The sequence below is a fragment of the Chanodichthys erythropterus genome, chromosome 7, assembly GCF_024489055.1.
Source record: "Chanodichthys erythropterus isolate Z2021 chromosome 7, ASM2448905v1, whole genome shotgun sequence".
Classification (NCBI taxonomy): Eukaryota; Metazoa; Chordata; class Actinopteri; order Cypriniformes; family Xenocyprididae; genus Chanodichthys; species Chanodichthys erythropterus.
Window position 1 is genome coordinate 8,842,327 of NC_090227.1, and position 27,700 is coordinate 8,870,026.

A 27,700-nucleotide genomic window follows, 5' to 3' on the forward strand; every position below is an offset into this window, starting at 1 on the left:
TATAACACGGATCTTTACCTGTCGCGATAATATAAAACTCCTCTGATATTAGAGTAACAATTACAGAAGAATAAAATAAATCATATTTTGTTAGCTTGAAAGGGCTCCGTTTGAGCAGATGTTTTATGCCATCATCACTGTCTTCGTCGAGCTCATTTCCCAGTAAATTCAGCAAATAATAGGCTAGTTTTATGTTTGAGGTCACGAATATGAGCCCATTCGCGATCTCAAACGTTTTTTCAAAACTATATAATTTTCAACATCTTCAAAATCAATATTTGATCATATAATATGATCTCTAACAGCTTCATCTGATTCATCCTGTAACAGTTACAGTCATATTTGATTGCGTTCAGTACTTCAGAGCCATTTCATGTTTTTCTTATTTCATTTTCTGTCGTCACTTCAGCATTGTGTTTCAGACATTGCCACCTTGTGGAATAAAGGTGAATTGCACTTATTCCGTCATCTAAGATTCAATTATTGTTGTGCAGAAAAATATACGTACACTCATACACACCTCGGGTCGTTAGCGACCCTATACAATTTTTACAAAAAATGAATACAAAAATAGGCATTCTTTTATAATTTTATGATTTTTTTCTTGCAATATTCTTTATAATGAATTAATTGAGGAATACCAAGAAGGTTGATGTCTAACTTTAAAAAATTAATGAGGAGGAGGGTAGTGAATGACGTCCCGGGTCACTAAAGACCCAAGGTATACATTTAAGGGTTAATGTAGACATATGTATTAAATAAGTAACAAAGGCCAAATTACAGACAATTTTTTTGTCATAAACTTGTCATAAACTTCTGCATTCGTATTTATAATAAATGTGTTTATGGACTAAATACCATAAACATTCTAGATATAGAAACAAAATTTTTAGTTTTTACCATGTAATGAGGTGCCATTTGTGGTTTTACCTGTGGTGATCTAATTGGAGTACTTTTAATTTAAATAAGAATAGAGTTCTAACTCAGTATTATTTAAGTTTCACCCTTTAAAAACAAGGTTGTTAAAAGTTTTACAGATATTCTTTGTGTATTAAATTTACATCTGTGTCCTATCTCAAACTACTCTACTGTCAGTTCAAGCTTTTGTCAAATCTGTCATGCTTTCAAGAAACAAAACATGCAATATATATATATATATATATATATATATATATATATATATGTGTGTGTGTGTGTGTGTGTGTGTGTGTGTGTGTGTGTGTGTGTGTGTGTGTGTGTGTGTCCACAACATCAAATCTGGCCCCCTTTTAAAAAAGTTTGGACACCCCTGATTTAAACTATAATACATTTTTATTTAATTGCAATTAACATGTAATTATGTGTCCCAAAACATTACAATCATGTAAATTATTTTAAAGTAGGCTACATTATTTCCATATTAAGTATTATTTTTAAAAGTATGCTAAAGTGTACTTCTTTGTCACAAGGATGTGTACTCTACAACTCACATTTTCCGTGCATTTATAACCAAAATAAAAGATACTGTTTATCTTTTGAACTCTGAACACTGTAACACTGTAGTTAAAGGAATTTGCCTTATACTACCATCCATTAACCTGTCAAGTTAGATCAGTGTAGGGCCACTGAATTATTGAAAAATTCAAAATTCCAGTAATTCCACTTATACTGTACCACATTTACTACATGTACAATTGTCACTGTATATAGATATTCTCAGGTTGTTTTCTGTTGTAAAACTACTTACTGTTACATCACTAATTCACCCAGCTTACCACAGCATCTTGGGCTGTTTTGCTGTAATTGGAGTTAACCTGAAGTCATAGAAGATATCATCACATCCATATAAAAACCATTGAGCCGATAAGATTTCCTCACTAATATAGTCAAAACAGCATGTGTTTGTGTTTCTTCTTAGCCACACACATGACCTATACAGGCCAAAGCCTCCATCTTTGACATTTATGTCTGACTTTCTCATTATTTTGCATACTAAAGTTTATGGGTTTTAAAGTTCTATTTAATTTAAAAGAGTGAGGTCAAGTGATATGTGGTCATTCAGTCACAGAAAATTAATCAACATTTTGAAACATTCAACTAATCAGAATCAAGCATTCAGCAGCACTGTGAAAACTGATATCTTGTTTTTTTTGTTTTTTTTTGTTTTTTTTAAATGTTTGTGCTTCACATATTTGCACATTGGAAGCGTGAGATTAGAATGTTTCCATAACTACAGTGAAGAAAAGGGAAAATAAAAAGGATACATATTTTGTGAAGCATAACTAGAAAGGACCATGGCAGGATGACATGGTATCATGCTGAGCATCATAAAACAAGAAGACTGATGCTGATGATGGAAGACTGAAAACGTCACATGGGATATCTACCAGCTGTTTGCGGTTTTCCTCCAGGCATAGTCCAAGAACTCCCAAGAATGATCCAAATGCCAGCTGCAATCAGTAGACAGACAGAGAAACAAATGATGCAAAATTCTCAGGAGAACATAAGCATGACCAAACGAGCACTTGGGAATCATTATAATGGTTTCAATTCATTTCAAGCTAAATGATTTATGACATTCATTCTATGGTATTATAAAGCTTAAATGACAAGAAAATATGAGGGGAAGTCTGAGATACACAAATACTTTAGCGTTCATGCGATTACATCCTGTTGCGGAACATATAATATTCCCTCTCCTCAACATCTTGCTAAAAGCTAACGGAAGATCCAATCACTTTGCATGCATATCTTTAATTGGCCATCAGCTTATGAGAGCTGACATTCATTAGTTATACTCATAACCCAGGTCTCCAGTAGGGTATCTGCTGGAGTTTCACAGACCATCCAAGTTCACAGATGGAAAAGAGATGTTTTAGTAACACAGTATGTGGTTTACTTCTCACTGTCAGGCTGATTTTATTATCCTCTTTTTCCTGCTGTGAACCCATTGATAATATTTGACATTGTATCAACAAGAAGCCCCTTGTTTATAATGTCTGAGCAGCCTTGAGCTCACAGATGAAGTCACTAATGCAATTTATTAATGGGGAAAATGCAAGTTAGACTATTATTAAGACCGACACTTCAAGGATTAGTTCACAAAAATGCAGAGAAATTCTGATATTATCTTTATGTTGTTTCAAACCTGCATGACACAAAAGGAGAAGTTCTGAATAACTGATTTAGGTAAAAAGGATGCAAATGTATAATAAAAGTATAATAAGTATTTGTATATCAATTCATAGACAATCTCTGTGGGACCCCTCCAACAGGTAAGGGGACAAAAATGGCCAAAATGGTACAAATTGTATCCCACATTGATTCAAAAAGCACATAGCATTTAATATTATATACAAGTTGATCCTGTATTGTTCAGTATGTGACAGTTGGCAACAGCTATAGTCCTAGATGTCATAATAGGACTACATATGTTGGACGGTGCTTGACCATTGACTGTCCTGTATGCCAGGAACCTGTTTTGAACCTTTTTCTAGCAGAAATAGGAAGCCAATGAAGCGAAGCAGAGATGCGACGTGGCATGGGAGTACTTGGAAAAGTTGAATAGCCACTTTGTAGCATTCTGGAGAAGTTGGAAAGGTTTGATTGCTGGGAGACTGTAACACAGTTCGTATGTACGGGAAGAAGGAGGCGGGAACCGGCGAACATTCAACAGAACTTTAATACCAAAATAAACAAAGAACAAAACAAAAGTAATGCCGGCAGACCCTCGCGGACGTCCGCCGGCCACACAAACATAATAAAACATAAAATAATATCCAGGCCTGGTCCTCTCTCGTCCTTCACTGTCGTCACTCCTCTTTTTATGCTCCCGGAGGTCCTCCGTGAGAGACTCAAAGCCGGTGTGCCTCCCCAGGCTCATTAACTCTCGCGCCACCGGCCTCGCGCCGTTCCCTCACGGCTCTCGCCCGCCCTGGTCACCACATACTCCCATCGCCTCTTGCAGGCAGGGGGGTACTCCTGAGACTGCGCTCTACTCCCCCCGGGGGCCTGTCTCGGCAGCCGCAGCACCTGGGGGTAAGGACAGACGAGACGAGAGAAAGGAGACGGAAGCAAGGGGAGTGACAGGACGAGAGAGGGGTGGCTGCCGTCCAGGAGGGAGTGGAGGAGTCATGGGCTGGAGCCTGTTGCCGTGAAGGGGAGGAGCAGGGGACAGGAGGACTTGCTGCCGGCTGCCCTCAGCCGGAGGAGCCATCGCCGGCCGCCAGGAGGCGGTCGAGGATCGGCCCGTCAACCGAGCGTCCAGTGCCAGTGACCCAGAATTTTTTTTCTTTTTCTTTTTCCTCTCTCCCCTCTCTTGTCCTGTCCCTCCCCTTGCTTCCATCTCCTTTCTCTCGTCTCGTCTGTCCTTACCCCCAGGTGCAGCGGCTGCCGAGACAGGCCCCCGGGTTGAGTAGAGCGCAGTCTCGGGAGTACCCCCCGGCCTGCGAGGGGCGATGGGGGTATGTGGCGACCAGGGAGGGCGAGAGCCATGAGGGAATGGTGCGAGGCCGGTGACGCAAGTGATAACGAGCATCACCAGGGAGGCGCACTGGCCTTGAGTCTCTCACGGAGGAGCTCCGGGAGCATAAAAGGAGGAGCGACGACAGTGAAGGACGAGAGAGGACCAAAGGCCTGGACTTTACGTTATGTTTTATTATGTTTGTGTGGCCGGCAGACGTCCGCGAGGGTTGATTATTTTATTAAAGATTATTGTTTGAACGTTCGCCGGTTCCCGCCTCCTTCTTCCCGTATATACGAACTGTGTTACAGAGACCAGCCAGGAGTGAGTTGTAGTAGTAAGAACAAGTCTCTACAAATGTTTTGGTTAGCATGGGTTCAAATGACAGTTCGTTGTCAAGGTTCTTGGCTTTCTTTGAAACTGGTCAAGTTGTTGATTGAAATGATAAGGCCTTAACATTGATTCTTGGTTGGAATGAACAAAAATTCAGCTTTAGATGATGGGTCTGAGTACCATTTGCATAAGAATGATAGTAGAAGTTTTGATAGTTGATGATGTTGCTAAGGACAGAGATAATAAAACAGGTCAGAGTACTGAACCCTGATTGGTGTGGAAATAAAGTGGATCCTTTCCATGATATCTGGTAGATTCAAGTCAAAACAACAATGGACCCCATTGACTTGCAACGGATTCAAGTTAGTCACATGAATTCGCCAGTTTGACCAACAGAAAGCTGCTATTGACAAAAAGATTATGGACTAATGGAAATATCACTAATGTGATCACGCATCAATGCTGCTGAGTATGTGACAAAATGATAACTGTCATAATCATAAATTAAGAAATTAAAAAGTTTGGTAACACTTTACATTAAGGTTCCCTTTGTAAAGGGTTTATAAAGGTGTTTGTTAAGGAGTAATAAGTCATTTACAAATGCATTATAAATAATTATTAATGCAGTTATAACTGCATGAATAAATAGGGCGACTTTAATGCAATACCTGCCAAATAATGAGCCATTTTTAACTCCCATGTTAACACATATTTAACTCAAAACCAGAGTCCTGGTTTATTTCATGATGCAGCAAAAATTTACTATCATAATTAGACTGAAGGTTGTTGTATTTGTATCTTACTAATATCTCACGATGAAAAAAGATCTTCTGTCTGCTTTAATAAATACATGATTCACATGTGTTCACTTTACATTAAGGTTCACTTTCACAGGTTAATAATGTTTAGAACTCATAAATAAATGGTTCACAGGTGTCCACCCTACATAAGGGTTCACACTTAACTAATACTGGAATTAAATTTTTCATTATTAATATCTCATCAAGTTATGGTTATTATCTAATGTTTTATTTTCAAAAAATTTGTAATTTCATCTTTAAAAAACAAGAAATCAGTTTTTATACACTATTGTGGATAGGCATCATGACCTTTTTGGAAAGTGGGTAAGACAGAAACTTCTGGTAAGAAACATAGTATGAAAAGTGGCAGTCATGAGATATTAGATATATAAGATATTTAATATATAAGATATTAATAAGAAGAGCACAAATACAACACCCTTCAGTCTAATTATGAAAGTCAATTTTTGGTGCATCTTGAAATAAACCAGGAATCTGGTTTTCAGTTAAATAAGTGTTAATAAATACATTTATTAAGCATTTATAACATGTGAGTTAAAAACGGCTCACTATTTGGCAGGTATTGCATTAAAGTCGCCCTTTTTATTCATGCAGTTATAACTGCATTATTAATGAATTATAATAAGTCATTTGTAAATGACTTATTACTCCTTAACAAACACCTTTATAAACCCTTTACAAAGGGAACCTTAATGTAAAGTGTTACCAAAAGTTCTTACTTGTTAAACTCAGTTTGTGGGCCTGTAATCACATGTCAAAGCCCAAGAAAATTGCACAAAACCCCATTACATACATATTTGTTATTTTCCAAAAAAAACGTTAAATGCTATTTGTTTGATTTACAGCACTTAATGTAAAACATAATTTCTTTGGCAATGAACATAATTATATAATCTTTGAGCACAGGCTAAACCATAAAGTGAATGTCTATGTGCACTTAAGGATTTTGAAAGGGCTGGTGAGACCCAAAGTGATTTTATCCAAAACTTCATTTATAAATTGTATTTCAGAAAAAGCTATAATACTCCTGCTATGTCACAGTATGCTGTTTTCTCATGAAAATTTGTCTTGGAAGGTTAGGTTGGTCTCTGTCTATTTTGGCAACTTCTATTAGTTAAATTTTGTCAGAGCAATGGATTTGGCTTGGGTTGTTGGAGGAATGACTGCTCCAACCAAAATTAGTGTTCTTCTTGACAGACGACCCTTCTCAAATGTCTACATTCTTATCAGATTATGGTTTGACTGAATGAGACATATAAGTACATTTTCATCTGGCTGGATGGAATGGAATCTTCATTGAGACCAGAATAAACTCTAGTTCCCCAGTGTATGTACAAAAAGATCAAGGATGTGGTCTCATAGTTAGTCAGAACAGAAAAAGCAAACAAATTCAAACAAAAATATTTTCTTTTTATTGCATTTACACCAAATATGAATCAAAATGCGATTATGACACTTACGATGATCCCAGACATGTATCCTGTGATGCTGACACTCTCAGAACGTGTGCTGGTGTAGATACCCATCACAACAATGAGCAAAGACAGACTTAACATGCCTGAAACCAGCCATTGAGCCTTTCTCCTCCTCATCCTCACTGCATCTATCAGAGAGACAGTGAGACAGAGAATTTAATGTATGAGAATTTAGGCGTTAACTCATCTTATGAATGATTGCAAATCAACGACAATTTAAATGTGCTTAAATACATAGTACAAGTTTCCCATCTTGACTGACAAACTCAGTTGGCAAAATAAATCATTCTCCGTCCCACCAGGGGAAAATTCTTGGAAATTTCTTGCTGGCTTCATATATTTATATACTGCCAACTAACTTTGGTTGCTAAATGATCTCTCAGCACCCCCACTAACTATTTTGAAAATATTAAACGATTTAAATGATTTTAGTGAGAATTATGACATTTGCATGTGTGTGTGTGTGTGTTTTTTTTTTTTTTTTTTTCTCAACCTTTGAGCATTTGGTTATTTTACAGTCATCCCAAATGTCAATGTTTATGTCAAAATGTCAGTATAGTTTAAAGTGTGTCAAGATATGTCAAATTAAAGCACTCCAAAAACATTTTTTATTTTCAAATTAGATCTCACTTTATCTAATTTATTAAATACACCCTTGTTAGATGCTTGTTTACAGTCATATCCACTGATGATATCAGACAAATGAAAACATTTTCAAAAAGACAAAGACATTTGAGACAATTATCATTGACAGGAACATTTGGTTGTCAACTGATTTTTAAAGGACAATCAATCGTGAAAATAATTACACTTTACCTGAGGTCTCACTTACTTTACCTGAGCTGAAGGCAATCAAATGTAAAGATTATCAAAGGTAAGGATGCTCTATTAAAGTTTGCAATATAGGCTAAATGATAAAATAGCCTACTTTCCGAGGGTAAAAAAAACAACATTTTATTCGCATATAAAAATGAGTTAACGCAGACCATTCTATTTCTTTTATATAATAATATTTTTCTATATAAGAATATATTTCTTACGCAGAATTAACTATATTTTTGAAATTTCATTCACTTCCCATACACTTACCTGCAGCAGTGTGTGGAGGAGCGGTGTCGCGCAGGGTCGTTTCCTGTGAGTTAGTCATTTCTCCTCATTAATGTTTATAATCCACACGATCTCTCTCACTTGGATAAATCCGGACTGTGCGCGCCACCGCGACTGCTCGAGCTTTTATACACGTGCCCGCACCCTCCGGGGAATTCAAGGTCGTAAAATTAGAGCCTGAACAAAGTGGACAAGTTCAATTGAAACTCGTCTAACCTGGTAGTGTTACGTTATATTATTTTTAGAATTTGTATTTTATTATAACTTCTTTTTGACTTTATGGTTTCTTTGAAACTCCTACAGAAAGTGTAGCAGGGTCACTATCACCGTATGCGTGCCTTTCAACCCTCACAATACTCAAAAATGTTTGTTTTAAATTTCCATTTGCTTTATGTCTTGTCATAAATAGTAGACACTTAAGTACTGTAAAAAAATATATATGCAAAAATATCCCACACATATTTTTTTAGATAATTATGGGCCATTATTCAGAGCATAAACCATAAGATAAACCACCCTATAAAAATTACTGTTAAATACGTTTTAATTGCAATATTAAGATGAAAATTATATTTTCTGAAAGGTATGACATCCCTTTCCTAAACAGGGTTATTTGTTTGCTTTCAAATTATAAATACATAAAAGATTTCATGCAAATTATGTGTTTTTAAAGAAACTCAACAATTTGCACATGTATTTTTTTTAATTTGGAGAAAACTGTGATATATGGATGTAGTTTTTTGTTTGCATGTTATTGCCCCCACAACTAGCTATTGAACACACTGGATTATATAAGTATGATTGAATTATTATTTAAATGATTATTTTAAAATATCAAGATGACAGGGTGGACCAGCACATGACGGGCTGGACGCAGAACACACAAAGCATGACAAAATGAAACATTTATTCAACTTCTATTTATTCAACCCCCCCGCCACTTATTCATTTAAGGTTAATTCAATTCATATTGATTCAATACATCTTAAAGCTGCAGTCCGTAACTTTTTTGGTTAAGAATTATCCTAAATCAATTTTGAGCAGGTACATAACAAGCCAGTGTTCAAAACGATCTCCTATGGTTATATTGGCTATATTGCGTGTGCGTGGATGCAGCAGGCGGTAGATTGTGTGTAGCCTCTTCTTACAGCAGCTGGAATGTAATTAAACTTGTCATTTTGATGCCGGTTTGTAATCCAACAAGTTCAAAATGACAATCATCGTTGACAACTGGTGCATTGATAAACAACCCACATATAGGCAACACCTCAAAACATTAGATTCTTTCTCGCTGAGGAGCCACGTAAAGATGATAATTCCACAAATAACAGCAATTTCAGGGTTCAAACAGAGATGGCGATGACAAGGCAAAACGTATGGATTGCAGCTATAACTTTAACTAAAAACCTCATGCAAACACCATATCATGAACAGAGAGAAACACACTTCTGAAAAGAAATCTAGATATACATTCACAAACAATAACAAAAACACAAACAATAAATCATTTCTAAATTACAAAATATTATCTACAGCAGATGGTTCTATAAATTACAATATTACATTTCTATAAATTGCAATATTAACTACAAATGAATGCTATGTCCACCCTGTCATGTGTATGTCCACCCTATTGAGTCTTAAAGGGTTAGTTCACCCAAAAATGTAAATTATGTCATTAATGATTCAATCCTCATGTCGTTCCAAACCTGTAAGACCTCCGTTCATCTTCGGAACACAGTTTAAGATATTTTAGATTTAGTCCGAGAGCTTTCTGTCCCTCCATTGAAAATGTATGTACGGTATACTGTCCATGTCCAGAAAGGTAATAAAAACATCATCAAAGTAGTCCATGTGACACCAGTGGGTCAGTTAGAATGGGAGTGGGTCCATTGAATTGATTCCATTGAATCCTTTCATCTGTCAGTGTTGGTAATGCACTTGTACGTCACTGTGGTTGTTTTTGGCGATTAGGACATCCGCGACATGCACACTTACGCACCATTTGAAAAAATATAGCAATACCAAAATACAAACAATGTAGAATAGCTTAAATACAGCGTGTGTCTCCCTCAGACTGTAAACGAAGCTCGGGCGCACCGGATAACACATCAGCAGCGTCTTACATCAGCAGCGTCACTGCGGAGTCGTGAACCCGGATTGACAACAGGCCCGGAAGAGAATACAATGCTGAATAAAGTTGCAGTTTTTGTTATTTTTGGAACAAAATGTATTTTCGATGCTTCAAAATGTCGTGGATGTCCTAATCGCCAAAAACAACCACGGCGACGTAAAAGTGCATTACCAACGCCGACAGATGAAAGGATTCAATGGAATCAATTCAATGGAAAGGATTCCGGAAGAGAATACAATGCTGAAAAAAGTTGTAGTTTTTGTTATTTTTGGACCAAAATGTATTTTCGATGCTTCAACAAATTCTAACTAACCCACTGATGTCACATGGACTACTTTGATGATGTTTTTATTACCTTTCTGGACATGGACAGTATACCATACATACATTTTCAATGGAGGGACAGAAAGCTCTCAGACTAAATCTAAAATATCTTAATTTGTGTTCTGAAAATGAATGGAGGTCTTACGGGTTTGGAACGACATGAGGGTGAGTCATTAATGACATAATTTTCATTTTTGGGTGAACTACAGTTGTGGCCAGAATTATTAGACCCCTTCATAAATATGATCAAAGATGACTTTAAAAATAAATCTGCATTGTTTATCCTTTTGGTCTTTAATTTATAAAATTATCAAAAATCTAACCTTTCATTGAAGGAAAAGAATTGAAAGTGGGGGGAAATAACATTATGAAATAAATGTTTTTCTCCAAAACACGTTGCCCACAATTGTTAGCACCCTTTTATTCAATTCTTTTTGCAACCTCCTTTTGCCAAGATAACAGCTCTGAGTCTTCTTCTATAAGTCCTGATGAGTTTGGAGAACACCTGAGAAGAGATCAGAGACAATTCCTCCATACAGAATCTCTCCAGATCCTTCAGATTCCCAGCTCCATGTTGGTGCTTCTTCTCTTCAGTTCACTCCACTCATTTCTTTAGGGTTCAGGTCAGGGAACTGGGAAGACCATGGCAGAAGCTTCATTTTGTGCTCAGTGACCAATTTTTGTGCTGGTTTTGATGTTTGTTTTGGATCATTGTCCCGACGGATGATCCAACCACAGCCCATTATAAGATTTCTAGCAGAAGTGGTCAGGTTTTGATTTTTTATCTGTTGGTATTTGATAGAATCCATGATACGATATATCTGAACAAGTTGTCCAGGACCTCCAGCACAAAAATAGGCCCACAACATTAAAGATCCAGCAGTATATTTAACCGTGGGCATGGGGTACTTTTTATGTGTGCACCAAAACCATCTGGTGGGTTTGCTGCCAAGAAGCTCTTGTTTTAGTTTCATCTGACAATAGAAGCCGGTCCCGTTTGAAGTTCCAGTCTTGTCTGACAACTGAATATGCTGGAGATTGTTTCTGGATGAGAGCAGAGGATTTTTCTTGAAACCCTCCCAAACAACTTGTGGGGATGTAGGTGCTTTTGATAAAAAAAATTTTAGGCTTTCTGAGATTCAAGACTCAACTAATCTCTGCAATTCTCCAGCTGTGATCCTTGGAGAGTCTTTGGCCACTCAAACTTTCCTCCTCACCACACATTAGGACGATTTAGACACATGTCCTCTTCCAGGCAGATTTTTAGTGAAGTTCCTAAACGTAATTTAGAGAGGAGCGAGCCCATCTAATCTTTCAATCAACAGCCAGAGTATATAAGCAGCTGCTTACCTCTCTTCAGTCTCAGCTGTTTCAGCATCCCTCCACCTCCCCAAACTCCACCTTCATTTCAGGTACCTTGCCCTATGTAATCACATCCTATATTTATTCACTGGGGGGTGTATCAGAGCTCGAGTTGAAGATGCTTCATCGAGCCCCTCCTCAGTGGACAGCAAGCCAAATTAGCTAAACTAATACCCTAAAGATTATATGGGCAAACAAACTCGTTAAACATATTTAGTTGATTGGAACTTCTAAATTATTGCCCTGATGGTGGAAATGGGGATTTTCAATGCTTTAGCTATTTTCTTACAGCCACTTTCTATTTTGTTAAGCTCGACAATCATTTGCTGCACATCAGAACTATATTCTTTGTTTTTTCTCATTGTGATGAATGATTAAGGGAATTTGGCCTTTGTGTTTCCTCATGTTTATACTCCTGTGGAACAGGAAGTCATGGCTGGCCAATTTCATGTTCATGATCACCCCGGTGAGCTAAAAAAAATTAAATATGAATGGGAATATACTTCAGAGATATTTTACTCATAAAAAATTCTAGGGGTGTTAATAATTGTGGGCAATGTGTTTTGGAGAAAAACATTTATTTCTTAATGTTATTTCCCCCCCACTTTCAATTCTTTTCCTTCAATGAAAGGTTAGATTTTTGCTAATTTTATGAATTAAAGATCAAAAGGATAAACAATGCAGATTTATTTTTAGAGTCATCTTTGATCATATTTATGAAGGGGTCTAATAATTCTAATAAAACTGTAAGTGGCAAACAGGGTGGACATTTTGGGTCAATGACAGGGTGGACATTTTGAGCTTCAATTAACATATTAGCTTACAACAAACTGTGACTAGCTAAATAGCTAGTCTGGTTGTTGAAGAGAATTTGGTATATTTAAACGTACATATTTTGAAAACATTGTATTCTTATCCCTTCCGGAATATTTTATGTCGACGGGGTGGACATGTTAAGCTTTGGCAAAACAAGTATGCAAACTCAAATGAAGAAAATTTGTCAGTTGGAAAGTCACCAGCTTACTCACTTCAGCTGTTGAAATTCCAGCCACTGAAGAGACAAAATATCAGTTGTCCTGATGTCACTAAAGGGGATGGCCTTTTCTTTAAGGGACGATTCCCCAATACGACAGGGTGGACAACCATTCAAGGGACATGGGAAAAACTCTTCTTTTTTATTAAATAAAAAAATATTGTTTTTATTACCAAATGATCAGTACACTCAAATTGAGTAATCTCTTATTTAAAAAAAAAAAATATAGGAAGACAAAATTTTTTAAATTTATGATTTGACAATATTTTACTCTCATTCAAATTTAAAGAGCAGTGCATGAGACATAGCAAAATAACACGCATCCTCTTATACAAAACTAAAAAAAATCTAGAAAATGTATATAAAGAGCCAAGTAATGCTTTTGTCATGAATATAAAAACTTAGCCTTATATCACACACCCATTTGATAGTCATTTTTATGTTGTAATTTATCATGGCAAATGTGTTATTTATGTACAGGCACCCTACAGTGATACTGACCCAGCAATATTGATGACAATATGCAGAATAAAGAGATTACTTGGGGGCTTATCACTTATCTAAAATCACAGTATTTTAGATGAGTTGTCACAGTGGAATCTGCCATTATTAATCAGGCGTTTCTGGCATATTTAACAGTATATAATTATAAAGCAATTACAACACAATACATGAGACAGCAAAAAAAAAAAAAAAAAAAAAAGCAAAGTATCATACAGTTGTATTGGCAAAAGAAAATAATTTTACTACATTTTATTTATTTATTTATTATTATTATTATTACAAGTCAAATTTAAAGATCATATAGAGCGATATGAGTCACACTAGATGGGCAGCTGATCACAATAGATGATTCAATAGATTTAATCACTTTCCAGCTTCTCAAATGTAAAGTGCTGTTGGGAAACTCAGCACTGTGATTGTTATATAACTTATTGTATCAAATTCCATTTTAGTCCATAGAACATGTAAGATAGGCTATAATGTATGGGAATAGGCTCTGATGTGTCATTTGGCATATTTTCTTTTTGTGTCAATCAAACCTTTTCCAGTATTTTACAATATAACCTTTAAATATATTTTACTTTTGCTCTGTATTGTGGGAACACACACATCATATTGACACATCATATTAACTTAAAAAACTGCAATGTTGAGTTTTGAGATACTGTCACAGCTGAGTCACCAAATGAAGAGGAGAGGGATCTTTAGCAGTACTTCATTTAATAAACACAAAACAATGAATATAATCCACACAAGAGAAGATAATATGTGAACTATGCAGAACATTTAACAGAGGTAGGCAATGCAAGACAAAGAACTGAACAATCTGAGTGCTATATACACAGGTAATTGGAGCTAAATGAAACGCAGGTGAACTAGGGCTGCGTTCCACTCCAGTTTTAGACACGCACTCGTGAACTTCCCTAAACACTTCCCCTCGGGGGAATCCCTGCCGCCATTTTGAAGTGCGTTCCACTTCGTGAAGTGGACGACGGAAGTTTATATGGACAGACCCTCGCTCCCTCGATTTTGACTGATTTTGAGCGAGTCTACTTCATATGTACACTTCAGGCAGCTCCATAACCCACAATGCAACACGATTATGACGTCACCGCATATCACGTTTAATTTACCCCACCAAAAACGATATATTAATTATTTTTTAAACATTTAAAACACACATATATACATATAGAATGCTGTATTAAAAAATTTTGTAAGGGGAAAAATAATAAATCAGCTCCATTGCGGATTTCAAGTGATCAAGGGCTTAGGATGTTCCAATTCAGCCCATTGCAAAGGTTCCGCCAGTAGTGGGCACTCATGCAACGTAAGCAATGACGTACATCCAAGTCAATGAGACTGAGGGAAGTTAGCGAGGGAAGGGCATAAAAAAAATGAACTGGAACACAGATTCCAGTAAAATCCCTCGATTTTGACAGAGGGAGCAAGTCTACTTCATATGTACACTTCATGCAGCTCCATAACCCACAATGCAACACGATTGTGACATCACCGCATATCACATTTAATTTACCCCACCACAAACAACTCTATGATATTATAATTATTTATTTAATATTTAAAATACACATTTATACATATAGAATGCTGCATTAATTTTGTAAGGGGAAAAAATTAAATAATAAATCAACTCCAAGGGGATTTCAAGTGATCAAGGGTTCCAATTCAGCCCATTGCAAAGGTTCCGCCAGTAGTGGGCACTCATGCAACGTAAGCAATGATGTACATCCGAGTCAATGAGACTAAGGGAAGTTAGCGCGGGAAGGTCATAAAAAAATTCACTTGGGCTGCGTTCCACTCCACTTTTAGACACACACTCACAAACTTCCCTAAGCACTTCCCCTCAGGGGAATCCCTGCCGCCATTTTGAAGTGCGTTCCACTTCATGAAGTGGTTGAGGGAAGTTTATATGGAGAGACCCCTATACCCTCATTCACTATTCCCTACATATCCCCACTAATATTGTCCACTTGAAGGAGTGTATAAAAACAAGTGAGTGTATTAGAACACTGAGGCTACATTCTACACCACTTTTGGACATGCATTCACAAACTTCCCTAAACACTTCCCCTCGAATCCCCAATGCCATTTTGAAGTACGTTCCACTTCATTAAGTGGATGAGGGAGTTTCTATGAGCAGACCCTTGTCCCCTCGATTTTGACAGAGGGAGCGAGTCTACTCTGATGTACACTTCAAGCAGCTCTATATCCCACAATTCAACTTGATTGTGATGTCACAGCAGATCACACTTAACTGAAGTGTATGATATATTAAAGCTGCAGTCTGTAAGTTTTGCCTCTTTGTCGCCATCTCTGTTTGAAACCTGCCATTGCAGTTAATTTGCGGAATTATCATATTTACGTGGGTTGTGCATCGGCACGGCTCCTCCGCACGGATGAATCTAATATTTGCTGTCTGTCACCACATCAATATTGATAATGTACTTCGGATTCACAGATTCTACCTCTTTGAAGTATGACCAAAATAAGAATTTTACCCGGAAAATGTCATCTGAACAAGTAAGTAACATGTCTGCCACTTTTGTTCTGACCAACTGAGAAAAAAAGCATTACAATAAATCGATCGCTTAGCGCGGATCACGTCAAACCGTGCAAATTATTATTATTGTTATACTTTGTTCTCAAATTGTTAATGTTAACAACATCAGCATTGCGTGACTATGTATTTAGTGTGTATTAACATTACCTGTAGATTTAAATTTCTGTAGCCTCCTCACATGCGATATAGCCTACTAGCTAGGACTCTTCTTTATGTAAACAGACATGGCATAATGACGCAAAGACGAACGGTTGTATGCTCGAAAATGACCTGTATGATATTACGCTGTAGCCAAGTTCACCAACACGTTTTGAAAAATGGATGGATGGATGGATGATTCAACTGCAGGTGCCATCTTCTGGCGAGACGCAGGAATACTTTCAGCACACGATTCTCACAAAGCATAAGTATTCTCTAGCTGTTGACACTTGTTATTGCGGTGAATTGTGGGATTGAATGAGTGCACTACAAATGGTTGTCACCTCAAATAGTGCCCTATTTAAGGGTATAGGGGGCGATTTCGAACACAGCCTTGATCAATTAACACACTCTAAAAAATGCTGGGTTAAAAACAACCCAAGTTGGGTTGAAAATGGACAAACCTAGCAATTGGGTTGTTTTAACCCAGTGGTTGGGTTAAATGTTTGCCCAACCTGCTGGGTAGTTTTATTTAACTCAAATATTGTTTAAAAATTATTGTATTGCTCAATTAAAATTAACCCAAAGTATGTTGGAAATTAACATTTATTAATGTTCAATGAATATTTATTAAACAATAAACATTTATTAAATTGCTTATTAATACATTTATATTAATAAACTATTAAACTATTAAATTTATATTAATAAAATATTAAAGCTTATTAATAAACATTCACCTTTTGTCTATTATTGTTGCCTCTAATTGCATCTTGTTTTTAATTTCCCAACTATTTTGGGTTCATTTTAAGCTAGCCATATAGCAATTTTTAAACAATAGTTGGTTTAAATAAAACTACCCAGCAGATTGGGCAAACATTTAACCCAACCGCTGGGTTAAAACAACCCAATCGCTGGGTTTGTCCATTTTCAACCCAACTTGGGTTGTTTTTAACCCAGCATTTTTTTAGAGTGCAGGATGACCGGAAACACAGGCAAACAGGAACAGGAAAAAACAATCTAAAACACCATGAACCTAAACCAAAACAGAACTATACGTTACAGATACAGCCTTTTTCTAAAATAAAAATCGGTTTGATGTATGATGTATACATTTTTTTTTTTTTTTTTTATGTAAAAATGTATTCTAAATAAGTGTTATAAAACTAACAGCATGTGAGGTGTTGTATTGTTTTCTGGCCTTTCTGAATTAGTTAAGGTGTTAAGTGTGTAGCAAATGCTGTTCTAGCTGGGATTCATTTAAAAGTCACATTCCTGCCAGGCTGTAAATTATTCCTGCAGTTCAGCACACTCTTATATAGATAGGTGGATCTAATTAGCAGAGAAAAACGACTTTGTATTGTGATAAAAGCTTATGTTCTACACATAATTATACCTTTAAATTCACGCTGCTGCCTATGTCCTTTGCCAAATAGCATACATTTTTGTCCTTATTTGCCATATTATAATAATTTCATCTGCGTACTGCAGGGTGTTTAAACTGACACCATACATGATATATTTGATATGTGTGAGGCTAGGTGGGTGATGTTTTTCCTCTGCCTGCAGCTAGAATCTCTGGAACTCACAGTGATGGTCAGGCCTGGTCAGTGTTGGTTCATTGACATAAGACAAAAACAGCGTCTCAGGTTTCACAGAGGTCAGTGACCTCTGCATGTGTACTGAGGAGAGTGAGCGAGGATGCAAACACTTTTTCCTTTAACATCTTTCACTTGTTTCATATATATGTAACATATACAGTGCCTATAGAAAGTCATCATGCCCCTTTGAAATATTTACTTAATTTGTCGTGCAGCCTGAAATCAAAACCCATTCCAAAAAATTTATTTAAAAATTGTGCCTTTCAACATGAAAACATTCCAGGATTATTCTCCTTAAAGTGGACTTCAAACGGTTGAAGGTCAAAATTACAGTTTCGGTGCAGCTTCAAAGGGCTTTAAACGATACCAGACGAGGAATAAGGGTCTTATCTATCGAAACAATCTGTCATTTTCTTTATGTCCTACACCTTCCCTATTCAACTTGCGGAACTAACGCAGCGCCAGTTCAGTTTTTTCCGTAATTTGAATAGGGAAGGTGTAGGACATACAGCGTAAGCTTTTTGAAGAATATGGAAGGCGGTCTGGCGGAAGCACTTGCAAGGCGAGCATTTGTGTTTATGAACCATATACATTTTTATGCTAGATAAGACCCGTATTCCTCGTCTGGTATCCTTTAAAGCCCTTTGAAGCTGCACTGAAAATGTAATTTTGACCTTCAACCATTTGGGGACTGTATAATCCTGGAATATTTTCATCAAAAACCTTAATTTCTTTTTGACTGAAGAAAGAAGGACATGGACATCTTGGATGACATGGGGGTGAGTAAATTATCAGGACATTTTAATTTGAAAGTGAACTAATCCTTTAAGACTTGGCCACTCAATGACATTCACCTTCCTATCCTTAAGCCACTGCGTTGTTCTTTTGGCGGTGGATCATTGTCATGTTGGAAAGTAAATAACCTGCCCATTTTCAGCTGTCAGCAGAGGGACGCAGGTTTTCTTCAAGAATTTGGATGTACTTGGCAGCATCCATTTTCCCTTTAATCCTGACCAATCGCCCAGTCCCCGCTGAAGAGAAACATCCGTACAACATAAACACAAACATTTCTTTTGAAATATTCATTTTCAAGGCCCTATATGGTTCAGTCCCATAAATATGGGGATCTCAGTGCGGCTCCATGTTCAATTTGTTGAATTTTATTCATTTTCAATGGTCAAAAAGGGCAGAATGGTCGATGAGGCAGAAACCAGCACATCCAGTGCGAGTAGGCTTTCACTTTTTTAGGCTTTTAATCACTAAAATGTTACAGGTAAAATACTTGCTTAAAAGATTGTGAAATATTCTGTGTGAGCTAATGTAGTAGTGCAAAATGAAATATTTAGTGCAAAATGCATATTATTTAATTGATTTAAACATGTTGCAACTTTGGATACAATAGATCTATGAGGGTTAAACTTGGCATCTTAAAAAAACTAATATTGGAAAACTGGAGTCAAGACAATAGCATTCTGGCAGCGCATTCTGCATTTGTCTGCTGAGACATACACATATGCTTCAGATTTGTCAAATAGAATTTTTCTTTAAAAGCACCCACCCTAATACCAAACACAGACGCAAACCCGTACACTCAACTCCTGAACACTTATCTGACTCGCAGAGGCCTCCCAGGCCTTAAAAGGTCAAGGGGAAAATGCTAAAGTACTTGAAACACTTCACAAACAAGCACCAAAGTGCTCTATAAACATGATCTGTCTTGTTCATTTTCATTCTATTGCTCTCTCTCATTGTTGGTGTGAGATCCTCTTCGGTCCTGTGAACATCTTCCTAATAACATCTTTCATGAGGGGAGGCACTTCAGTGAAAAGAAAGCAATATATTAAACCCCTCCTGCTTTAAATCAAGCTGTTATAACAGCTTTGTAGGTGGGACAAATACAGTATATCAGTGATTCTGCACAATGAGATCTATCTATCTATCTATCTATCTATCTATCTATCTATCTATCTATCTATCTATCTATCTATCTATCTATCTATCTATCTATCTATCTATCTATCTATCTATCTATCTATCTATCTATCTATCTATCTATCTATCTATCTATCTATCTATCTATCTATCTATCTACGATATTTATACCAGACACTTTATGGTACAGCTCTCTATAGTGCTCAGAGATTTTGGTCCATACAGACATGATATTTGTTGGCTGCTCATCCATGTTACAAATCTCCCTTTCCACCACATCCCATAGGTGCTCTATTGGATTGAGGTCTAGTGACAATGGAGATCATTTGAGTAGCCTATATTGAACTCATTGTCATGTTAAAGAAACCAGTTTGAGATGATTTGTGCTTTATGATGGTGCATTATACTGCTTGAATTAGCCATCAAAAGATGTGGTCATAAAGGGATGGAGATGATCAACAACAATACTCAGGTAGGCTGTGGTGTTCAAATGATGCTTAATTATTACTAGGAGGCCAAAGTGTTCCAAGAACATATCCCCCACACCATTAAAACACAGCAGCCTGACACGTTGATACAAGGCAGGGTGAATCCATACTTTCTTAATGCCAAATTCTGACTATACCATCTGAATGTTGGAGCAGAAATCAGACTCATCAGACCAGGTGACATTTTTCCAATCTTCTGTTGTCTAATTTTGGTGAGCCCATACAAATTGTATCCTCAAGTTTCCTGTTCTAAGCTGACAGGAGTGGAGCCTGGTTTGGTCTTCTGAGGAAATGTTAAAAGGCTCAAAACAACTTAGTCATGAGTGTTTGACACATATTTGGTTTATTCTACAGACCTATCTGGATTCCCAATACCATCTGTGGTGGACTCGCTGAAGGGGTGCAGCAGGGTAAACAAGTCCGACTCCAGAGTTCAGGCTGCATGGGGAACAACCTAATAAAGACCTCCATGCAGGACACCACAAGAACCTGGATGATCAACTTTTACCACACTGAAAGGTGTTAAATATAGGCTCTTTGCTATGGTTTGGAGGTCCAGAAAATACTTTTTTCACGTCATTTCATCTCTCTTGCTTTTCGTGGTTTCAATGGTTGTGGTTTCAATAAATGTGGCTGCATAAAATGCAGCTCATGGCAGCAATCAACAGGGACATTACATGTTTTTTTTATTCTGAATTTGGCAAAAACAGGTTTCAAAAAGATTTCAAAAAGATGTTGCATTGGATCTTTCTAATAATCTAGTTTTCCATTGTAGAGGAGAACTATAAATTAGTAGAAAACTTTGTTTACAATGAGAAAAAAAAAAGTTGCATTAAGTAATTAATAAACAGTGCAATTGGTTGAGTTTTATATTGCTTGGTAACCATGGACACCATTTGATTGTGCGCAACTCACTAAAGGTTATGCAACATTCTATCTGGCCAAATTTTTTTGATCTGTTATACAACATGGTGGTGACACCCAATAATTTATCACCGGGTTTTGTTACAAAACAACATATTCGAGGGATTAGTTCATCCAAAAATGCTAATTAATTATTTATTCACCCTCATGTTATTACACACAAGTCCTTTTTATCAATATCAGATTCAAATGTAAAAACAGATGTTACAGTAATGGCAGTCTCAGTCACCATTCACTCTCACTGAATTAATTTTTTCATATTATGGATGTGGAGGCTGTCAGCCCCTAACATTCTGCTTAATATCTCCTCTCAAGTTTCACAGAACAAGACATCCCAGAGCAACTATGTGGGTAAATGATGACAGAGTTTTCATTTTTGGGTGATCAATCCCTTTAACATGTAATAACTTATCATGAATGTGACACACATCACACACACTCAGAACAGCGTGACTGTCAGCGGTATTTGGCGCGCCGCGCGAGGGAGGATCTAGTAGTGTTGTTTGGCTTTGCTGTTGTTACGGCAACAGACACGCTGAGAACGCTGACACGTTCCAAAACAAAGTTGACTACCTGTCGATAAACATGTTTGAATGCGTTTAATTCGTTGGAAAAACTTTAACATTAACACATTAACTGCTTTTAATAAATTAATTTCTGACAAGTGATTAGTATCATAATGCGAAAGGCGCAGTCTGGAGGCCCGCGTGGAGAAGCGTCGAGCGCCGTCGATGATGCTGTGGTGCTGCAGCTCCGCGCGCTCTGGAGACGATATGAGCATCACTGCATGCAGATTGACAGCTGTCCCAGTGAAGTGCTCAAACAGGACATCCTTCACCAAATCGACAAACAGGAACATCTAAAAAAGGTATTTTACCGAGTGAAACGGTTAGTTATTAAACTGGGCTGGAAACTGGTAGGCCTATCCACGCCCCAAAACAGTTTATTTGTGAACTATTAAGTTATATTGCTTTAGGACGATTGTCAATTCAGTAACATTACTGAAAGGCAGTCTTATTAAAATGAAAATGCTGGCATCATTTAGGCTACTTTAATTTGTTATGACTTTTTTTTTCTTTCTACCGCGAAACACAACACAAAAACAGGCACCAAAGTCTGTAACTTCAAAAATTGGATTAAAAAAGTTTACAGATTCATAGTGGGCCCTACTTTACCAGATGTACATTTTAAATTTTTCACAACCTTAAATGGCTTAATTAAAAGTTTATTACAAAAGTTTGTTGGAGGAATTTTGGACATTATGTATATGTAAAGAAAGAATTTGGCATTCCGAAATAGGCTTATTTACAAAATTGTCCATACTTTTGTCTTCATGCTTATAACAACAAATAATTCATATTTAAAGGATTGGTCCACTTTCAAATAAAATTTTCCTGATAATTTACTCACCCCCATGTCATCCAAGATGTTCATGTCTTTCTTTCTTCATTGGAAAAGAAATGAAGGTTTTTGATGAAAACATTCCAGGATTATTCTCCTTATAGTGGACTTCAGTGGTCTCCAGACTGTTGAAGGTCAAAATTACAGTTTCAGTGCAGCTTCAAAGGGCTTTAAACGATACCAGACGAGGAATAAGGGTCTTATCTAGCGAAACGATCGGTCATTTTCGAAAAAAATACAACTGTATATGCTTTATAAACACAATGATCAAGTGCAAGTGCTTCCGCTTTCCTTATTCTTCAAAAAGTTTACGCTGTATACACATTCCCTATTCTACTTACGGAACAAATGCGGCGCCAGTTCAGTTTTTTCCGTAAGTAGAATAGGGAAGGCATAGGACATACAGCGCAAGCTTTTTGAAGAATACGGAAAGTGGAATGGTTTCTTAATTTCTTTTCGACTGAAGAAAGAAAGACATGAACATCTTGGATGACATATGTTTTCTTTAAACATTTAAAGATAACATTAAAGGATTAGTTCACTTCTGAATGAAAATTTCCTGATAATTTACTCACCCCCATCATGGGGGTGAGTAAATTATCAGGAAATTTTCATTCAGAAGTGAACTAATCCTTTAATGTTATCTTTAAATGTTTAAAGAAAACAAATGACACAACATCTTTGTCAATATTGGTATAAAAGGAGCATTCTTTTCCAATTTCCATAAACTTAGATAGTAAAATGTTAGTTGGATCATTTTTCTGTAATATATTTAAAGGATTAGTTCATTTTCAAATTAAAATTAGCCAAAGCTTTACTCACCCTCAAGCCATCCTAGGTGTATATGACTTTTTTGTTTCTGATAAACACAATCGGAGAAATATTTATAAATATCCTGATGCATCCGAGCTTTATAATGGTAGTGAACAGGGGTCACGAGTATGAGCTGAAGAAAGTGCTTCCATCCACATCCATCCATCATAAACGTGTACTCCACATGGATCTGGGGGGTTAATAAAGGCCTTCTGAAGTGAAGCAATGCGTTTGTGTAAAAAAATATCCATATTTAACAAGTTATCAAGTAAAATATCTAGCTTCTGCCAGACTGCCTTCTGTATTCAATGTACAAAGAAAGTGTAAAACACTTGCAGTTCAAAAAGCTTACGCTACATCCTACGCCTTCCCTATAACTTAATGAAAAAGTCCCTCGCAAGACTTTTGCGTTCCCCCAAGAAACTTTTGTTCGCTTACAGAGAACACAAAAGTTTTTCTAACTAATGCAAAGTTTCTTGTGGGAACACAAAATTTTACAAGCGAATGCAAATGTATTGACATTTTTTCCTCCTATATATATATATTTTTTTTTTCATTACCATGTTTCTTTTTTTTCTGCTGTTTATGGGGTGAAATGTGACCCGGACACATATTTAATGATACTCACCTGTTAATCAATGACTTCTTTTATATTAATGTTTTGTTAAAATGTCTACTGCACGCATCTCCTTCGCACTCACTGTTTCTGTCTGTTCCTCTCCCTTCCATGTAGATAACACTGTCATTTCCAGATTGCGGGTCCTCAGACACTATTCTGCCCAGCCTTCAGCCTCTGTTAATGGCTATACGAGAGGAGCGTTACACACATGCCCAAGAATTCCACATCTGGAGTCTGTCTCTCAAGCAAAAAGATGTAGTTGAGCTGGTGAGCACTGATCCCACTTTACTACAGTATGGATCCTAGTTTTGTGATCGGTAGTTAGGAAACCATTTAATCTCAAAATGATTGTTCTAGCACACAAAAGAGAGAAAGAGTCCTCCAGGGCAGCCAAGCCTGCTGCAAATCAAACCTGTGCAAACAAAAAAATGTTTGTTCAGTCACATCACTCACAGTATGTGTCCTTTTTTGCAGCAGTAAATGGTAATGAGCCATAACTGTTAACATTTTATCTTAACACCAGATCAGTTTAGCTCTGGAAAGAGTTTTGAATAACACAACAATTTCAGGTTCCAGAACTCTGAATGTTTTCTGTCATCTAGGCATTTTTGTTGCAAAACATTTTGGCTTTACATGTTAAATGCACCTGCTTTCTCTCTCTCCCTTTCCATCAATCACATTCTTTTTGTTGGTGCATTTCCACATCAATATCGAAGTGAAAAATTAAATGTTCGCAATGAAACAGAATTATATATGTCTTATGGATTACTTTCATGATACTTTTGTGGTGCTATGGCATCCCTTTTTAAGCTTGAAAGCAGGGTTGTCAAAATTACCCACTTTGGTACCAAGTTGATATTAAAATTTTAAAAATGTGATGATAAGAGCATTTCCCCCTAGCATATTGAGCGCTGTTGAGCGTATTCTAAAACACCTCTGATTGGCCATTGTGTTCACACATGCAGGTGTCGTCACATTTTTAAAATTTCAGTACCTTTTGGTACCAAATTTGGTACTTTTGACAACCATACTTGAAAGCTGCAGTCCTCTTTACAACTGCATGACAAAGAGAAATCAATGTATTATTTGTATTTTATTTAAAATGTCTCCTTTTGTGTTCCACACAACGAGATAAGGGTTAAAGGATTAGTTCTTTTTGAAATGAAAATTAGCCCAAGCTTTACTCACCCTCGAGCCATCCTAGGTGAATATGACTTTCTTCTTTCTGATGAACATAATCGCAGAAATATTAATAAATATCCTGACACATCCGAGCTTTATAATGGCATTGATAGGGATCAATGAGTATGAGCTGAAGAAAGTGCATCCATCCTAAATTTGTGCTCCACATGGCTCCGGGGGGTTAATAAAGTCCTTCTGAAGTGAAGCGATGTGTTTGTGTAAAAATAATATCCATATTTAACAATTTATGAAGTGAAATATCTTGCTTCCGCACGAGCCACCTTCCATATTCAACGTACGCATAAAGTGTAAAACTCTTGCAGTTCACAAAGCTTATGCTATGTCCTACGCCTTCCCTATTCAACTTACGGAAAAAGTGTAACTGACGTGACGCCAGTTTACACTTTCTTCGTAACTTCAATACGGAAGGCGGTCTAGTGGAAGCTACATATTTTACTGCATAACTTGTTTAAATATGGATTTTTTTTCTTTTACACAAAAGCATTGCTTCGCTTCAGAAAGCCTTTATTAACCCCCCGGAGCCATGTGGAGCACATATTTATGATGGATGGATGTGGATGGAAGCACTTTCTTCAGCTCATACTCATTGATCCCGATCACTGCCATTATAAAGCTCAGATGCGTCAGGATATTTATTAATATTTCTGCGATTATGTTCATCAGAAAGAAGAAAGTCATATACATCTAGGATGGCTTGAGGGTGAGTAAAGCTTGGGCTAATTTTCATTTCGAAGTGAATTAATCCTTTAAGAGTAATGACCAAATTGTCATGTTTGGTTGAAATTTTGCTTAAACCAGAAACAACTGACATTGTAAACTGTTCTTTTGCCACAGAGACACATCTGTTCTTTTTTGTATTTAGAAAACAGGTATTATTATCATTGTGGTTGTGCTTTTCTAGTTTGAGAGGCCATTGGCAGCCAACTACTGGCCTGTATTTTCAACAAGAACCGCAATACCTCTGAGGCTGTGGCGGACTGTCAAATCCATGAAAGCCTAATTAAAATCAGGGGGATTTATTCATCTGCTGCCAAAACTTTTCATTATTTTTCCAGCAATATAAAACTTGTAACTTCTGTTGGAACTTGAGAGAAACCTGAGAAATTACAGCACATCATAAACTTTTTTTTTTCCATTCAAAACTGATATATACAGTATGTAGTCCAATCAACAAACACTTAGTTTAAAAGCCAGCATGCACTGTCATACAATTTTTCATCCCTGTTTTGGGCCTGAAAATAGCCTAGCATATAATGTAAATCAGGGGGCTGGACAACTCGTCAATGTCCAACTTGGAACTTAAAGTTTAGATTGTTCATGTGTTTATGTTATGGCTACTGACATATTTTTATTATCCCGTGTTCCACACCCATTTTCATTCCCTTCAAGGGGCAACATGTTCACACTTCAGCTCATATAAATCGGAAAAATCTGTCCAATTAAACGTTGAGATTTACTTCCAGCACAGCTTTGATGCTGTGAAAATCACTGCCATATTTTTCCAGACCTGCAGACAATGAATGTAAGGAAAACAATATGGTGGATAAGCATGCAATTGAAGTTCTGCACTTAAATGTGTTAGGACAACCCCATCATATAAATTTGGCACATACACAGATTTATATGTGCCGGTCAGACGGTTATAACAATAAGTGCTTGAGAGTTCTATAAGAGGTCCTTATTTTTAAGATGTTGATGAGATTCTGGGAGATTTTTTTTTCTGCTGTAGATCATCACTAAGGGGAGCTTTCTATTATAGGCTAAAATTGATATCTTTATGGAATTACTCTTTTTCTCACAGTTAGAAAGCGATTACACACAGCCGCTATGTCAAGAACCGCAGCTTTGATCTTTGTGATGCTAAGCTATTTATTTCAGTATGCCAGTTTGAGTGACTTAGCAGTGCCTGTGAGTGCACAAACCAGCCTTTTTGTGCTGTTTTTTTTTATAATTGTGTGGCTATTATGTGGTCTTTCTGTTGTATAATAATCAGTTGTATATTAAAAGAAATATGAAAATTATGAAACAAAGTAGCACTGATTAAATGAACCAAATTTGAATATTTTCTGAAGAAAAAGTGAGTGTTGTCTGCCCGTGCAAAACTCACCATCACATTGCTAAATTGTTATGGGTGTTTGTCAGGACATTGTTGTAATGTAAATCCAGTTGACAGTGTTCAACATAATAGTAATTGTAAAATCTGTTATTGTGAAATTTACCACATGAAAAATTATGCAATTCACCAACCTAGCTGTTTGTTCTGACAGTGTCTTCTTTTGGAGCAAAGGGGGAGGACAGTTTATCCCTTCAGATCGCTGGAGCTGCTTGATTGCAAACTGACTGAATGGTCTCTGGAAAGATTGGGCAAGGCTGCAGGCATCAGCTACCTCACCACACTCTGCCTGGACTACACATGGTGAGAGGACATCTGATTGTATATTGTGTGAATGTCCTCAGATGCCA

At 36.8% G+C, this 27,700-nt stretch overlaps 2 protein-coding genes across 2 annotated transcripts in view; one reads left to right on the forward strand and one right to left on the reverse strand.

Annotated features, from left to right (window-relative positions):
- The window catches only part of LOC137022585 (transmembrane protein 255B), a 36,836-nt gene extending 28,619 nt beyond the window's left edge, over positions 1-8,217 (reverse strand). Inside the window, exons 1-3 of the mRNA XM_067388989.1 lie at positions 8,160-8,217; positions 7,056-7,198; positions 2,367-2,429 (exon numbers count right to left, since the gene is read on the reverse strand). Coding sequence (XP_067245090.1) covers positions 2,367-2,429; positions 7,056-7,198; positions 8,160-8,217 — 264 coding nt within the window. The remainder of the gene's footprint in view (positions 1-2,366; positions 2,430-7,055; positions 7,199-8,159) is intronic.
- A 13,561-nt stretch (positions 8,218-21,778) lies between these two features.
- Positions 21,779-27,657, forward strand: LOC137023549 (uncharacterized). Its single transcript, XM_067390752.1, has 3 exons — positions 21,779-22,069; positions 24,149-24,301; positions 27,505-27,657. Exons 1-3 carry the CDS (start codon positions 21,881-21,883, stop codon positions 27,655-27,657), a joined length of 495 nt encoding a protein of 164 aa, XP_067246853.1. The 5' UTR covers positions 21,779-21,880.
- Positions 27,658-27,700: the final 43 nt, after the last annotated feature.